This window comes from Heterocephalus glaber, unplaced genomic scaffold (assembly GCF_053883595.1).
Source record: "Heterocephalus glaber isolate CG9 unplaced genomic scaffold, H.glaber_assembly_v1.0 deba00000943, whole genome shotgun sequence".
In the NCBI taxonomy this organism is placed as follows: Eukaryota; Metazoa; Chordata; class Mammalia; order Rodentia; family Bathyergidae; genus Heterocephalus; species Heterocephalus glaber.
Window position 1 is genome coordinate 1,666,099 of NW_028258175.1, and position 16,969 is coordinate 1,683,067.

Consider the following 16,969-nt stretch of genomic DNA (forward strand, 5'->3'; position numbering starts at 1 on the left):
GGCTGGGGGAGCCAGCGTGGCCGCTGTCACACCTCTGCCTTGGGTCCCAGTGCTCAGGCCGGCGCGCACCAAGGCTCTGGCCCCACCAGTAGCGCCCCCACGCTTCGTAGAGAGACCTGACTTCTTCGATTACCCAGACTCAGACCAGGCCAGCCTGCAGGCAGTGGCCCAGTTTATCGGAGAGAGACCCGTGCAGTTTGTCCACTCAGGTAGGAGCAGCTGAGGGAAAGCCTCCTTCCTCCCTGGCCAGACTGGCCTTGACCTTCCTGTCCCGCAGGCTCCGGTCCTGGGCTCTTCCATCACATCCTGGTGGGCATCCTGGTGGTGGCCTTCTTCTACCTCCTCTTCCAGTTCTGCATCCACGTGTGAGGCCTGCCCCGTGCCCGGCCCACCCTCTTCCTCTCTCGGGAGTCCAGAGGGCCCTGCCTCTCAGGAAGTGGTTGGTATGCGACTTCCTGTCTGGTCTCCATGCCCCTCAGGAGTTGCCGGCAAGGAGCCTAGAGAGTGGACGAGGGTCATGGATGCGGCCGGGCGCCCAGGTCGCCATTCTCTCCCACTGATAAATAAAGGTTCCCGACTTCGACTCTGTCTTCCCTGACTGCTCACTGAGCAGCAGGAGGGGTCGTCCTGCTCCCCATGCACCAGGCCCCCACCTCTTCCCTTTGTGGCCTCAAAGAACGGACCCAGCTGGCCTTGGTGGCGTTCACGCAGGTCATGTTTATTAGCAGTCTGTGAAGCACCTCCCAGGGTCCCCGACCTGAGTGGAGGAAACCTGGAGAGGTCTGTAGCACCAGGGCCATGCCAGGGCCCGAGGGCGAGATGTGAGCCTCACCCGCCCCCGGATGCTCAGCACTGCGGAGGCGCGAAGGGGGAGCAGCCACCTCCCTCCCCCTCCCCCAGCAAATCCGTTTGAATTTGGGTGAATAAATAAAATAAATAAGATTCCCTACAGAAGAGCTGTGGGAGCAGCTGGGCCCCTGAGGCCCACAAGGAGAGTGAGGGTGTCCTCTCCTCCCAGACGGCAGGGAGCAGAGAGGGCTTGCAGCAGGGGGGCTGGGGTGTCCTTAGCAGCAGGGCCCCCATGTCCTTTGTTCCCCTCTCCCCACAGACCCTCAGCCTCAGCGGTGGCTGGAAGGACGCCCCCTTCCTCTTTCCTGGCTCACCGGTGGGAAGGGTCACTAGCCCTGCCCTGGGCTCTGTCCCAGAAGAGACCCCTCCGGTCTTCCAGTTGGTCACCTGGTTGCCCCCTATCCCTGAGGGTAGCTGCCCCTGCCCTTCTGAGTCCTCTGTCAGTCTCGGGGCTGTTAAGGCAAGGCCCAGGGCTTCCAGCCCCACCCGCCGCCCCAGAGCCCTGCCCAGGGTGTGGCATGGCCCCTGCCCCCTCCTCAGTCCTGGGTCTGACAGGGAGAGGGCGGCCGGGAGCCTCGGGGCCGGAAGAGGCGGCAGGCCCCGCGGCAGATGAGGAAGAACCAGTAGAGCTGGGGGGCGAGGAGCAGCGCAGCACCCAGGTTGACGTGGGCCGGGATGGCGAGGGGCACTGCGAGCAGGGGCAGGCCGGCGTGGCGCCCATAGGCCCAATACAGGTAGGGGAAGAGCAGCACCCGGCAGCACAGGAAGCTGAGCAGCATCAGGGCCCCGTTCACCTTGTGCAGCAGCGTGTGCTGCTGCTTGTACTGTGGACAGAGCAGGTGCAGGCTGGGGACAGAGCAGCTGCAGGGCCCCTTGGCCACCGCTGTGCAGGCCAAAGGCCCCAGAACCATGGCCCCCCCAGCCTAGGGCTTCTTCCACGCCAGCCAGTGGCCGGCCTGCCTGGCCCTCTCACCTGGATGAGGATCTTTCCCAGGCAGACAAAGGGGGTGCTGACCTCTGCCATCAGCATGCAGCCTAGAAAGAAATCTCCCTTGCCCTGTCGCCACACCTGCGAGCAGAAGAGAAGGTGAAGGGCGCCCCGTGGGTCTCTTTCGGAGGTGTTTAGCCCTGAGAGTGGACAGGGGCAGGGGCAGGGGTGGGGAGCCACCTCTACGGCCCCCACAGAACTGCAGGGTCAGCCACAGGGTAAGAGCCACCCGCCCTGTGGGGCCAGGACTCACCACGGACAGCGGGAAGCACACCAGCACCATGACGGCATGGTGGAGCACCATGAGGAACTCCTTGTGCAGGTAGCCGCGCACCACAGCCCAGGTGCTGCCCAGCGCTCGGGGCCCCCTGTTGTGCCCTCCATGCCCTTTGACCTGGTGCTTGTGCCAGTGGCAGAGGAACATGGCGTAGATGTCATAGATGAAGTAGGGCACTGCAAACTGCGTGTAGGCAGAGGACAGCCAGTGTCTGTTGGGCACAAAGAGAAGGGTCAGGAAGACAGGAAGGGTGGGCCCCCAAGGGAGCAGTCTTAGGCAGGAAGCAAACACTCAAGGAGTCTGTGGGAGGCGGGAGGCAAGTCCAGCAGGCCAGCCTCGGGGTGCTCACAGCAGCCCTGAGAGGAAGCGACTCTCAGGTTACAGACAGTGTGAGAACCGGCCAAGGCCACGCTGCCACACGGGAAGTGGTGGGCTGGGATCCAAAGCAGGCAGACTGCAGAGCCCACTGCACTTCCAAGGACCCCTTCAGATCAAAGGGCAGCCATGCAGCCAGGAGTGCCCAGTGCGGCGCGAGTCTGGGCAAGACAGGAAGAGGCCCCGTGGCTGTACACCAACTGTTCACGTGCTGAGCAGGCACCGTCCTAGCATCTAAGCCTTCACACAGCACAAACTTACTTAGTCCTCACACAAGGCCCAGGAGAGGAGCTGAGGTTTCTGTCCCCATTGTACGGATGAGGAAACAGTCACACAGTCATGGGGGGGGGCTCCATAACCTAATAAGGCACAGCCACCGCCCCAGGCTGGGGCCCGCTGGCCCTGGAAGGTTCTAGATGCATCTGCCATGGGCCTGCTGGTGCTGCTCTGTCTGCCTGGTGGTGGCCCAAGCTCCTGTCTTTCCGCATCTAGCTGAGCATTAAGGAGAAAGTGCTGAGTAAAGGTGCCGAGCACAGAGACAGCTCTCTGTACTTTGAGAGTAAACACAGATGAGAATCGCGTGAGTGTGCAGCATTGCGTTTTTCTCCTTGAGTCAGCACAGTGGCGCTTCCTCTGGAATTGTGCATCTGAGAGGAGAGAAGCCTGGTCTGAGGAGGGTGGGAGGTCGGAAAGGCGGGAGGGAAGCCACAGTCAGCTGGAGGCCACTGCGGAGAAAGAGCTGAGGCCCCGTGTGAGGAGCCCCAGGGCAGGGTGGGGCGAGAACCTGAGCCGAGGGGCAGTGGGTTGGGGAATGGGGAGGGGCAGCTGGCCCCAGACAAAGGGGGCAATACAGGGAGGGGACCCAGCCGCTCCTGAGGGTGGATAAGCCAAGGGCTGGCAGGCAGACTGGGCTGCGGGTGGGGCGCAGGCTGCCCTGCTGCCCTGTGCCGTGAGCCCAGCCCCAGGCACCGGGCGCTCAGGTGCTCAGAGCGGGAACAGCTGTTGCCCTTGGATTAACCCTGATCCTCTCCACCTACCTGAGGATTAAAGGAAGGGGGAAGAGGGGAAGGAAGAGACCTGGAGGGGGAGGACATGAGAGAGCCACAAGGTGACCTCTGGTGAGAAGCTGAGCAGCCCCAGCCCGGACGCTGGACGCGGCGGGATGGGAGCAGGCGAGGGCCAGGTCTAGAGTTCGCTCTGCCCAGAACGAGCCGAGAGCTGCCCTAGGCGTCGGCCTGCGCCCCAATCTACAGAGGAGGGGTCAGGGCCATGCGGACAAGGGCCCGGGCCCAGGGACACCAACCAGAGCGGGGAGCGGAGCCGGAGCTGGGAGCGACGGGCGCCGCAGGGCGCGGTCAGCACCACGGACAGGGCCCGTCCGCCTCACCCGCTCGGCCTGGGCCGCTGGGCGCGCGCCAGGCTCTGCAGCACCGGCCGCGCCAAACCCCAGCCTTGTCCTCCTCCCGCCCCCACTGTGACCCGCAGCGGCTGGCGCCGTCGCCTCTGCTCTCCCCGGGCTCGCGCTCGGGGCCGGGCCGAGCCGGACCCCCGGGCTCCGAGGGAGGTCGGGAGCCAGTGACGCTCAGCCGCCACGTGGGTCCTCTGATCCCGCTCCGGCCCCCCGTTCTGACCTCTGGGGTCAGGCAGGACTGGATAAATTTATCCGGGTGTTGAGCTGCAGTGATTTCAGTAACTCGCCCAGGCCCAGGCAAGGGCTTGGGGCCTTACGGCTCCCTGAGGATCCGAGCGCCCCGGGTAGCGCCCAGGCGGACTTACTGGTCATCGATGATGTGCTTGCAGGAGGTGGAGACGATGTAGCCCGCGGTGGAGGCCATGATGGCCTGGACGGAGGACACCAGCCTGGGGGGCAGAGGGACGGTGAGAGGGCTGCACACCTGCTCTCTCCTCCTGCCCTGGCCACTGCGCTGCGGCTCGGTCACCCCTCAGGGCCACCCGCGCCCAGCTTCCCCAGGCCAGGCTGGCCGGGGTCCCCCACCCTGTCCCCTGGAGCCTTCGTCCTACTCTCCACTTGTGGACGCTGAGTCCTCCCCGCTCAGGACACCGGGGAGGTGACCCTGAGTGACCGCCGGCAAGGTGTGGTGAGATCAGTCTCCCTGGGGAGGACGCAGGAGGCCCTGGCTGCCCTCACTGTGGCCCCGGGCCCTGCCGCCACCCGGAGCGCCCTGCCGCTTTCCCACTCTGCCGCCAAGTTTCTGCCCGGCACCGGCCCTGACTCCAGGGCGGCACAGTCTGGCCTCCCACGCCCCATGCCCTGTCCCCGGAAGGGGCCCGCGTGCCCGTGGCCTCTGCCCCCAGCCCAGCGCCTGCTGTCTCTCTCAGGGATGTTTCAGTCACATGCTGGGCTGCGCCGGGGGGAAGGAGAGAAGAGAGACTGAACACGGCGGACCAGATGGCCGGGCTTGGCTGGGTGTCCGTGGAAGGAGAGTGGGGCCGCGGGGGAGGCGGAGCCACGACCATTGAGCCCGGCCGCGAGGGCCCGATCCTGGGGGCCGGGGCGCTGGGTCCGCTCCGCCCCCACTCAGCGCGGGGCCGAGCCCGGGGAAGGGCCGCGTACCTGGCGGAGACAATGACCGCGTCAGCCTCCTCCCAGCGCAGCCGGGGCAGCCGCCGGAGCGTGTTCTTGGAGAGGAGGAAGAGTCCGGGGAACACCACCCCCCCGGCCACCATCGGGGTCAGCATGGTGGCGCGGGACGCGCGGGGCACAGGCGGCCGAGGGCTCCGCGCGGCTGGCGAGGGGGCACAAAGGGGACCGGGCGGGACAGGGCGGGAGAAGGGCCGAGCAGGCGGCCGGGCGGCGGGAGCGGAGGGCGGGAGGACGAGGGCCCGGGGGCGCAGGGCGGCAGGCGGGGGCGCCGAGCGCTGGCCGGGTCAGCTCCGCGCTCCCGCCGCCTCTCGCCGCCCGGCGCGGCCGCCGCACGTGGCTCCGCCGAGGGCGCCGGGGGAGGGGAGGGGAGGGGAGGGGCCGCCGCGGTGGGGGGCGGGGGCGACGGCTCCGACGGACCGTACCCGAGAAGCCGGACTGCAGCGGCGTCTCCCGGGCAGCTCTGAGCCACAGCGGCGGCTGCGACAGAGACGGGAGGCGGGGGGGGCGCCTTAAAGAGACCGCAGCTGCAGCGCGGGGGGCTGCGGCGCCCGCGCTCGCTCCGGGCCTCGCTCCCAGGCCCCAGCGCGGCCCCAGCGGTTCGGGACCAGGCTGGGCTCGGGGCGCCCGGGGAGCGGCGGTCGTGGACCGCAGGGGAGGCCCCGGTCCTCAGCCTGCGGGGCCGCGCCGGGGTCTCCCCAGGCCCCTAGCTGGGCACTGGGGTGGCCCGGAAGGGCGAGGAGCAGCGCCGGCGCCTCACCCTGACCTCCCCGCCGCTTCCCGGAGCAGCGCGGTTTCCACGGGAAAAGACCCCGGACTCCTGGGTCGGGCCTCAGTCCGCGTGTGGGGTCCGGAGTCACGCAGGGTGGGGCCGCCCCCGCCTTCACTCCGGGCAGCTGAGCGGGCTCGGGCCGCGCTCCGTCGCTCTTCCTCCTGCCTCCCCGCAGGGTTTCGGTGAGTTGCCCGGGCTCAGCCCCCCGGGACCACAGGCGTGGGCCACCCCGCCCCGACCTGCTGCACCCTGTGCTGTGGGCTTCAGGACACGGAGCGGCCTCTCAAACTGTACTTGATCGTCGGGTTCGCCCTGAGATACCCCGACCCCCAACCACTGCCGGCCGGAGTCCCTCCCCACAAGGGGCTGAGATTTGCGGTTCTGTGCTGCCCCCTAGTGGCAGTTGAGGGAAACCCCCAAAGAAACCTCCCGTTAGGCCGACCCGGGTCGCCGGGTTTGTCACTCACTTAGGGAAAAGGGACGCAACTGCCTGAGTTTTACTGTTTTATGGGCACAGTGAGAGGTGATCCACGTTGCTATTCTCCTCCTCACTGGGAGTGTGTGTGTGTGATGCTGGGGATTGGGCCCAGGACCTCACACATGCTAGGCCAGCAACCTACCACTGAGCTACACCCCTACCCCTTGTTGATTCTTATTTAATCTTCCCGAATGATAGTATCCTTGTTTTATTGAAGAAAAATCTTGGGTTCAGAAGACTAAAAACAAAACAAAACTTTAAAAATTTGAGCCAGACATGGTGGCACACACCTTTTACCTCAACTACTTGAGAGCCTGAGCCAGGAGGATCTCAAGTTTGAGGCCAGCCTGGGCAACTTCGTGAGACTGTCTCAAAATAAAATGCAAAGAAACAATTTTAAAAGGGCTGGGGATGTAGCTTATTGCAAAGGCCCTGGGTTCAATTCCTAGGGAATGGTACTGTTAAGAAAGAAAGAAAGAAAAGAAAGAAAGAAAGAAAGAAAGAAAGAAAGAGGAAAAAGATAACTTGCTGAGATAACACAATTATGAAAATAGTAAAGCTGGATTTCAAACCAATGTTCGCTTAACTTCAAAGCCAATGATGAGCAAAATACAAAAGCTACTGATCTGGGAAGAGGAGAAGAGATGGAACAGACCTGGTCCAGGAGCTGTGGTTTTGCCTTGGATAATGAAAATGAGTGGATAAAGACAGGGCTTTGTGTGGAGGAATTCACTTAGACACCCTAGAGTTCTGCCTTCTGTGCTCCCTCATCTGCCTGGGGTTTCACAGAGCTGATGTTTACATTCAGCTTTGGTTTTGGACTTTTTTTTTTGTACCAGGGATTGAACTCGGGACCTTGCACTTGTGGGGCAGGCAGCAGAACCACTGAGCCAAATCCCCAGCCCTTACATTCAGCTTTGTCAAGCAGGTCATAAACCCAAAGTCAAAGCCCGGCCTGCTCACGGACAGGGTTCTTTGGCCATACCATGCTGCCAGCAGAGCTCAGTGTTTACCTTTTCTCTTTCTTTTCTTTCTTTCTTTTTTAATGGAACTGGGATTGAGCCCAAGGCCTTGCACATGCTAGGCCAGCGGTCTACCCCTGAGCTATATCCCCAGCTTGTATGTTTTGTTTTTAAAATATGGAATGCTTCACAAACTCATGTATCACCCTTTCTCAGGGGCCATGCAAACCTTCTCTGTGTTGTTCCAATTTTAGTATACTTGCTGCTGAAGTGCACTGTTTTTGGCTTTTTGAGAGAGGTTTTCTCTATGTAATTCAGGCTGCCCTTGAATGATGTACCCCAGGCTACATGTTGAACTCAAGATCCCCCTGCCTCAGCCTTTCAAATACAAAGATTGGAAGGGTATTTGTATTTGGAAGGGTGCAGGCCACCACACCTGGCTAGCATAGTATTTTATTAAATTCCGAGTTACTGTTTAATCTACAACAATTGGTAGGTTTCACATAAAAGCTCAGCTTCTTCTTTTTTTTTTTTTTTTTTTTTTTTTTGGTACCAGGGATTGAACTCGGGTCCTTGCACTTGTGAGGCAGGTGAGGGAACCACTGGGCTAAATCCCTGGTCCCCAGCTTCTTTTTTAAAAGAATGCAAAGTAGAGCTAGGGTGCCGGTTAGTGGTCGAGTGCCTGCCTCACATGCACAAGGCCCTAGGTTGATGCTCAGAACTGAGAACACAAAACAGTGAAAACAAGAGTCAGAAGCAGTGTAGGGCTCACATTCTGACTCTGAGTCTCGTTGGAGCTGAGCAGCTGCCACCCTGCTAAGTGGCTGTGACCCCACTCGTGATAGGGCTCCCACAGCCTGCAGCCCTTGTGCTGCTGCAGGACTCGAAGTCCTTTCTTTAGAGGCATTAATTCCCATCCCCTCCTCACACCTTCAGGAAGGAAGGAAAGCAAGGGCTGCCATTCAGTCCCTTCCAAACGAGGGCAGAAGCTCAGGGGTAACCCAAAACTCCACAGTTCTTCTCAAGCACGGGGAATAAAACGTGGTATGCTCTACCACTGAGCCACATCCCCTATCCTCTTTATTTTTTATTTGGAGACAAGGTCTTGTTAAGTTGCCCAGGCTGGCCTCAAACTTTCGATCCTCCTGCCTCAGCCTCATGAGTTGCTGTGATTACAGGCCTGTACCACCATGCCCTGCTAGGTGTCTCTTGACTCTTAACTCCAGCCCTATCCACCCCACACTTCCATTGGCTTCCATCACTAGCTCTTCCTGGAACCAGAATTAATAGTTAAAGATGACAACTTCAGCTCCATCAGCCTCACCCTTGTCTTCTTACTTGGATGCCACCAAGACTGCCTCCTGCCTCTCCATCTGCAGGCTGGCATGGTGCTGCAGGCCCCACTGGAAGACAGCAAAGCACACTGGGAAGAAGATGCAACCCAGTACAAAAATCAGGGTCATGCCTGCCTGAAGTAGAGAGGGTAAAAAAAGAGCCGTGACAGCACCTCAGCTCACCATCTTTCAGGACCCCCAGACCCCTTCTGCCCAAAGACCCCAAGGCCTTAGGAGGCCCATGTGTCTGTACTCATTGTAAGCTACCAGGCGTTCCTCTTCTCCAATCTCTTTTGAATCCTTTTTGCACTTTTATTTTTATTTATCTATTTATTTAGAGACAGGGTCTCACACTATGTAGCCCAGGATGGCCTCAAACTCAAAGCTGATCCTCCTGCCTCAGCCTCCTGAGTGTTAGGACTACAGGCATTTGCCACCATGCCCGGCTACCTTATTGCATTTTTAATATCCTCCACCTAGGGCAATTGGACATTCTGGGTTTTATTTTGTTCTGTTTTACACTTGATCTTAGCCAAAAGGCTGAGAAGCGATTGTTCTGTTTTAAACCAAATTCTGATTGCACTCACTTTTCGTGTTGTTCCTGAAGCTGGCCTACACCTCCCCCTCCCCCTCCCACTTGAAAACCCTTTCCTGCTCCCCTCACCTGCTGTGCACCCCTCCTCTGACACGCGTACCCCCCCACAGTGTGCAGACTTCCCTCAGTCTTACCTCAGGGACAGGGTGGGAGGTCAGCGTCCAGAGCTCAGGAAGACAAAGGAGGAGGTGTTCAAACTTTAAAATAACATGTTTTTTCAAAAAGAAAGCCAAAATTATTGTCTCATAAAATGAAAAAAATAAGTAAAAGAAAAAGCTTGAAACCACATTTTTTACATGTATATTATCTTTGCCTTGGAAAGCCTCCTTTCCCAGCCACTCCAGGGAGGAGAGGGCTGGGGAAGGCCCAGGCAGGCTGGAGGGAGTCGGGCCATCTGTCCATCCTGTGTCCCTCTAGTGGCTTTGAAAGGAATCTCCAGGAATACAGGGAAGGTGTCAAAACTGCAAGGGCATGAGGCTGCTCCTGGCTGAGGCCTTTGGAGAGGCAAGAATGTCACCAGCCTATTGGTGGACCGGCTGGGCTATGCCATCCTCTCATTGGCCAACTTCTTGATACAAGTGCCCTACCACTTGTTTCTGGTGGAGAAAGGGTGGGGCATTTTACCAACTATCAGAGAACTGACCAATTAGAATTCATTGATGGCTTGATTTCAAGGATGGAGCTGAAAGAAGGTAAAAGATGGCAAATAGGAAAAACATGAATGGTTTAAGTAGTTATTGCTTTAAAAGAAAATATAAGCTGGGGATTTAGCTCAGTGGTTTTGCTGCCTGCTGTGCAAGCGCAAGGACCTGAATTCGATCCCCAGTACCAAAAAAAGAAAATATAAGGGGCTGGGGATTTAGCTCAGTGGCACTGTGCCTGCCTCTCAAGCGCAAGGTCCTGAGTTCGATCCCTGGTGCAAAAAAAAAAGCAATATAAAGCCGGATGTAGTGGCGCACGCCCGTAATCCCAGCACTCAGGAGGCTGAGGCAGGATTGCCATGAGTTTAAGGAATTTGAGGCCAGCCTAGGCTATATAGCGAGACCCTGTCTCAAAAAAAAAGAAAAAAAAAAGTATCATAGGATAATAGTTGAAGATGGCAATTCCCAGGGTGGGAGTGTATGGACTTCAAATTCCAATATCCACATATAAACATATAGGTGGACCTGGTGCCCCAGGCCTGTAGTCCCCCCCCAAATAAAAAAAAGGAAGGAAGGAAAGAAAGGAAGCTCAGGGCTGAAGATGTAGCTTAGTGGTAGAGCATTTGCTTAGCATTTCTGAGGCCCAAGGTTCAACCCCCAGTACCAAAGCAAAAGAAAATAACAACAACAACAACAATAATAAATTAAATAAAAATAAAAACCAAGCTGGCATAGTGGTGGACACAGGTGATCCCAGGACTCTGGGAGGCAGGAACATTGCAAGTTTGAGCCCACCCTAGGCAAATTACCAACTTAGTGAGACCCTGCCTAAAATAATAATAATAGGTCAGGGATTTAGCTCAGTAGTTCCACCACCTGCCTCGAAAGCACAAGGTCCCGAGTTCGATCCCTAGTACCAAAAACAAACAAAACAACAAAAAATAATAATAAAATTAATTAATTAAAACCCATCAAGTCAAGCCAGGCCTGGTGGAAAGACCTGTATTACCAATCCCAGCTACTCAGATGGCTGAGACAGGAGGATTGTGAGTTTGAAGCCAACTTGGGCAGGCTGGGGAACTTAGTGACCTTGTCTTAAGGGGTGAGGGGCTATCACTGGATCCTGACTCTGGATTTGAACCCAGGCAGCCTGGGAGGAGGTGCTGCTCTGAATGGTTCACTGTGAAGCTTAAGTACAGAGAATGCACATAAACCGTCCCACGACACTCAGCAATGAGTGTTGCACAAGCCCACAGCACACAAGTCACCAGCACACGGTCTGTCACAGCTTGGTCTCCATGCACAATCCTGCAAACAATGCCCCCATTTTACTGCTGACAAATCTGAGACTCCCAGAAAATAATTTGCCCCAGGCCAGGCATCAACCTCAGAGTGGGCTTGGGCCTTAGCTGCCTAGAGAGTCTGGCTCCCACTCTGGGAGGCAGGTGAGGCGGGGTCTTACCTGGAGGCAGGGGCAGGGGTGGGGAACCAGCCCAGCACTGGGGAAAGTCAGGCCTCACTTTCCCTGGGTTCTGAACTCTCACCCACATTCCTTTCTTTCATCATCAATCTTATTTCAAGGCAAAAGTCCAATGATGCACAAGCCTGGCTGAGAAATAAAGGGTGAGAGGGGAAAGAAGTGAGTAAGCAATGGCTTCCCACTGTCCCCACAGTGACCCACAGATACCTCTCACAGATCAGCACGTGCGTGTGCACACGAGCACACACACACACTGAACTGAAAGCAAACTATTATTTTTGGTGCTGGGGGTTGAACCTAGGGCCTTGAGCACACTAAGCATGCGCTATGCCCCACCAGTGATGTTGTCACAAAGCCGATGGTGGACCGGGGATTTAGCTCAGTGGTTCCGCAGCCTGCCTCACAAGTGCAAGGACCCAAGTTCAATCCCTGGTACCAAAAAACCCCCCAAAAAAACCCAAAGCCAATGGGTCCCCTGGTGGCATTTCACGTGTCTCGGCCTCCAGCCAAGGCTGGTCATTATTTCACACTATACTAGAGGTATAACCCAAGCAGGAAAACCTGCACGTACAACAGTGTTTCTCAGCTTCATTTTTCATGACTGCTCCTCTAAGGAAGTCTTCATAATTTTTTTCTTAATCACTTACCATCGGCAAATTTTAATAACTTTAATTTTAATAATTTTAGCTGGGCGTGCTGGCACAGGCCTATAATCCAATCCCAGCACTCGGGAGGCTGAGGCAGGAGGGTCACGATGAGTTTGAGGCCAGCCTGAAACGCATAGTGAGACCCTGTCTCCAAAAAACTTTTTAATAACAAGTATAATGTGTATCTCTTAATGGATACCTGTGCTTCATCTATTAAAAAGAGAAAGATTTTTTTTTGGTACCAGGGATCGTACTCGGGTCCTTGCACTTGCGCAGTAGGTGGCAAAACCACTGAGCTAAATCCCCGGCCCAAAGAGAAAGATTTGTTTTGTCATCCAAGAACTTTTTTGTGTGTGTGATATGGTTTGTAGTGCTCCTGCCTCAGCTTCCCAAATGATAAAATTACAGGAGTATGCCACCACACCTGGCTCAAGAACCAATTTTTGTTACTTTGGGAGCAATATTGCCCCCATTAAGAACACAAAAGACCGGGTTAGGGATTTAGCTCAGTGGTTTTGCCACCTGCTGTGCAAGCGCAAGGACCAGAGTTCGATCCCTGGTACCAAAAAAAAAAGAACACAAGAGACCACACAACACTAATGTTTTGAACCACCCTTACACACACTGACGCAACATACAATAAAATCACATTAGTTGCATGTTGCAGATGAATAAGTCAAGGCCGAGAGGTTGTATTAATTTTTGAAATGGCTGATAATTAGACTGGGAACCAGAAACTTAGCAAGATCCCAGCTTGGCCTCTTCTCAAGCCTTTGTTTCCTTGTGTGAAAAATGATAGAACTGATCCAAAGAAGTGTTCCCCAAAATGCAGTTAGTGGTTTGGGTTTGGTTTTTGCCCTATTTGACCTAATAACCGCAAATATTCGTATGGCTTTTATTAGCTGCAGGCACCAATCTAAGTACTTTCCATATATTAACTACTGTCTGCTGTTACTGTCTCGGCACAGAGGAGGGACTCGAGGCATAGAGAGGCTGGGTGACTTTCCCAAGGTCACAGTAGTAGTGAGTGGCACAGCTGGGTTTTGAACCCAGAAGTCTGAATTTCAGAGGGCCTGTCTTGTCGTTGTTTTGTTTTGTATCTTGATACTTGGTCCAGCGAGGTGGCCCAGGCTGGCCTCGAACTCTCAGCCTTCTCAGGGCTGGGATTGCAGGCTTGCAACACACGCTCAGCTCAGAATGGCTGTTTTTAACCTTGTACTCTAAAAGGAAACTTTGTAACTATATAGAAAAATAGAAGGGCAGTATCACTTGTAAACAGACAAGTAACAAAAAATCGATATAAAATGAAAACATATGTTAAAACATTCTAGCTAGATAGTATCCCCTGCTACATTGTGAGCTGGAAGTCTGCCTCTCTCCTTAAAAGAAAGAGATAAGATAAGCACAGATAGAAAGGTGTTAAAGGGCTCCTGGCAACAGAAGACTTTCTCCTGGAGCCATGGAAGTGTCTGGAAAGAGAATGGCGGGTGTTTGTGCGCATGCGCCTGCTCCTCCTGCCCTGATGTACCACGCAAGCAACCTAAAGGCAACGGACGCCACTCTGCACCCTGGCCTGGCTGTTCAAGAAGGGCCCAGTCATGTTTGCGAGGAAAGATAGCCGCCACCAGCCTGGCCAGGCCTGGGAGTGCGGCCAGAAAGTTTTGGGCCACCGCAGGAGAGGGGCAGTGGGTGGAGGTGTCCAGTCACCCCTCCCCTCGGCCTGGCCTCCAGGTGAACAGCTGACCCCCACCCTGTCTGTCCCCACAGACCCGCCGCTTGGCCCTGCGCCGTTTACCGTTTACCAGTTCCTGTCGCTTCAGGCCCCTGCGTTGGAAGGCTGTCGCTCATCCTCTGCACCTGCAGCACTGGTTGTCAGCCCTGCAGGCTCCCAGGCGATATCGCAGGGTGTGAATAAGTAAATAAGCAGCCAGCAGTGGCTGTTCCCCACATGATACTGAGAAAGGTTCAATTGCCCCTACCCGTGCTCTGGGGAGAGTCCTGCCAGGGTACTAGGGCATTTATTATTTAGTTTTGTTGTCCTTGTCCCAGGTGAGGTACTTTCCCAGCAATCCCAGCCCTACTTTTTATCTGTGCACCAGGAGCGGCTAAGGGGTCCAACAGATGAGGGGATGACAGGCAACAAAACTTCCTGGCCCCTTCTCCCATAGCCTGGCTGTGTGATTGTGGCGACTCAGGGCCTCTCTGAGTCTCTGTCATACACACACACACACACGCACAAAGCCCCATCGCCTGGGCCAGAATCCTGGTTCTGTCATTCACAAGTCAGGAACCTCTGTGCAAGGGATTGAACTCCTATGGGTCTTTGGCTTCTCATCTATAAATGAGGAATAGCAGAACTTCTCAAAAGGGCTGTCGGATAATTAAATGTGACATGTAAAACAACTTCTATACAAGCATTCATTGTTTCATTTATTTATTTTTGGAGTGCTAGGGAAGGAACCCAGGGCCTTGGTGTACTAGGCAAGCCCTCCAGCACTGAGCTGCACCCTAAGCCTGTTCTATTTTGAAAGGACCTCGTGTTCTACACCAGGCACTTTACCACGCTCTCTAACCATCACAACAATCCCAATTCCCCGGATGAGAAACTCAGGCTCGGTTTGGTCCTTTGGCTTCCCCAACGTCATAGAGGCTCACAGCCGCACAACTAGAGTTCCAAACAGATCTCACCTAGTTCTAAAGCGTTTTCTAAAAACTGCATCTCACGCTTTCCCACCCATAAAATGGAAAGAAGTTTCTCCCATCAGCTCTCCTGTGAAATTAAATAGGACGAGTCCTGTGAAGGGGCCTTTATTGGTGCTAGCTCCATTCAGCAGAGCTTCTCTATTCTCTCGGGGTAATTACCAAAACACAGCCTTCCATTTTCACAGGAAGGAGTCTGCTGAGTCTCTTCTTAATCTCTAGGAGACAGTATTGTCTGATGGCCAGAGCAGAGGGCTGAAACTATTCGATCAAATCAGAACCGCTGGGTGCCCTTCCCAGGCCCAAGCCTCCCAAGCCAGGTTTCCTTTATCTCTGGGGCTTCTCTTTGTCTCCCACCTCTCACTCACCCCATAATGTTCAGGACTGTGGAATCCTTTTCTCCCTTGGGGGGCAGTGCAAAACCCCCGTGATGGCATCTGACATCTCCAGCTCTGAACTTCGGGGAGAGGGAGTCCTACTGGTTATGAGGCGATTGTAAGGCGGTTAGCAATGTCTGATTTAGATAGAAGTAAGGCCTTGCCACCTGGGACATGCACACCACACCCTATTGGCTTGCCTGGCAGCAGGCCAGCCTGGTGTGCTGTCTGTCTTGCATAATGTAGGAGCCGATGGTAGGAACCAAACACCATCAGCAGTGAGTCTGACCACTGGAGACCTTGGACGTGTCCAGGGCCCTTGCCAAAGCTGATGTCTCTCTGTTGGCAGGGGCTGGAGAGCAGATGGGAATTTGTGTCACCAGCGGCATTTCCTGGGCTATGGTGCCTACTAGCCTCATCCTGGTCCTTGGGACTCTATGAGCCAAGAAGCCCCAGAAGGTAATCTGATCTTAACTTAGAATCAACAATGGTGACATTGGGGACAACTAGATTTCTGTTTTCCAGGCTCACAATCCCCTCTGAGAGGGCTAGAGGTGGCACAGGGAGGGCTGGCCCCTCTCTGAGTGACTGAGATGGGAAGAAAAACTGATGCCCCAGGACCCTGGTAATTTCTGTGGCAGCCTCATGGCCATAGGAAGACCCATGGACAGCAGCTGTGGTGAGGTGTACCAGGTAGGGATAGCAGTAGGTAGACAGTGGCACTGCATTCAGATGCAACATGGCACAGGGAGTCTGAAGCTTCTGTGGGAGGTGTGCTTGTGTGAGCATGAGCGTGTGTGTGTGTGTGTGTGTGTGTGTGTGTGTGTAGGCACATTGTATGCAGAACCAAAAGAATTAGGAGTGAAAGAGCAAGGCCAGTGCCTCAAAAGCTAGAGAATGCAGGGCGTGGTGGCACACACCTGTAATACCAGCACTCAGGAGACTGTGGCAGGAGGATTGCCACATGTTTAGGGCCATCCTGAGCTACATAACAAGTTCAAGGCCAGCCTGACCTATGTAGCAAGACCCTGTCTTAAAACACAAAAAAGGACTGGGGATGTGGCTCAGTGGCAGAGCAACTGTCATGCATAAAGGAGGCCCTGGGCTCAATTCACTGTGGATATGACAGCACTAACACTTCATTTACAAAGAGAGCCAGATGCAAGTCACTGAATCAGCGAGTTATCGAGTTATCGCTTACCCGGGTCCCCAAGGCTAGGCCAAGCATTAGAGCTTGGCTACAGAGAGAAATCAACCCCCCCCCCCCCAGCACTTGCAGTCTAAGTGGGAAGCAGGAATGCTGCAGCAGCAAAGTCAGATACCTTCTGTCGAGGCCTGGGGCACAGCACCCGCCTGGGGCTGCGGGAACTCAAGGTCACCTCGCGGAGGCGGCAGCGAGAGCCCACTGAGCGTATCTGAGATCAGGCTTCAGGGAGGAAGAAGCGATGTCGAGGAGAAGAGAGGGAACAGCATGTGCAAAGCTGCAGAGCTGTGAGTCCCCTGCCCTGGCTCAGGAACCCTCAAACAGACCCCTGTGGAGCCTGGAGCTGACGCGCGGACTCTCCTTCGTCTAGTAGCGGTTACCTGGTTCCTACTGCAGGGGGAGGCGCGCAAGAGCAGGAAGGGGCCTCTGGCTGAGCGCTGGAGCCCCCGGCGGTGCTGGCACCTGCGGGAGAGTTGTGAATGAAGACGTGGGAGGCGGGTGGGGCTCGAGCGGACGGTGTTGACAGTCTGCTAAAGTATTCCGCCCCATCCTGGAGTCAGTGGGAAGCCTTTGGGGAGTTTAAAGTAGAAAAGGAACACGATCCGATGCGGGCGGTAGGAAGTCACCTCGACAGTGATGGGAAAGCTGAGAAGAAGGAGTAAAAATGGAGAAGGGAGGTCAGGTTGGA

The 16,969-nt window shown here is 55.7% G+C and overlaps 1 protein-coding gene and 1 non-coding gene across 3 annotated transcripts; both read right to left on the reverse strand.

Moving 5' to 3' along the window:
• Positions 1 to 697: 697 nt before the first annotated feature.
• Positions 698 to 5,381, reverse strand: Tlcd3b (TLC domain containing 3B). Of its 2 annotated transcripts, none has more exons than XM_004856097.3 (5): positions 5,065 to 5,381; positions 4,266 to 4,349; positions 2,091 to 2,325; positions 1,823 to 1,918; positions 698 to 1,673 (listed from the first exon to the last, which is right to left on the reverse strand). In XM_004856097.3, the coding sequence occupies exons 1-5, from the start codon at positions 5,187 to 5,189 to the stop codon at positions 1,386 to 1,388; spliced, it is 828 nt and encodes a 275-aa protein (XP_004856154.1). In that variant the 5' UTR covers positions 5,190 to 5,381; the 3' UTR covers positions 698 to 1,385. The 2 variants fall into 2 exon arrangements, with proteins under 2 accessions (XP_004856154.1, XP_012931747.1); XM_013076293.3 differs by lacking the exon at positions 5,065 to 5,381 and adding an exon at positions 4,845 to 4,930.
• Positions 5,382 to 7,474: 2,093 nt separating this feature from the next.
• LOC147828630 (U6 spliceosomal RNA) lies at positions 7,475 to 7,579 on the reverse strand. The gene has a single exon (XR_015450514.1). It is a non-coding gene; the product is annotated as a U6 spliceosomal RNA (small nuclear RNA).
• Positions 7,580 to 16,969: the final 9,390 nt, after the last annotated feature.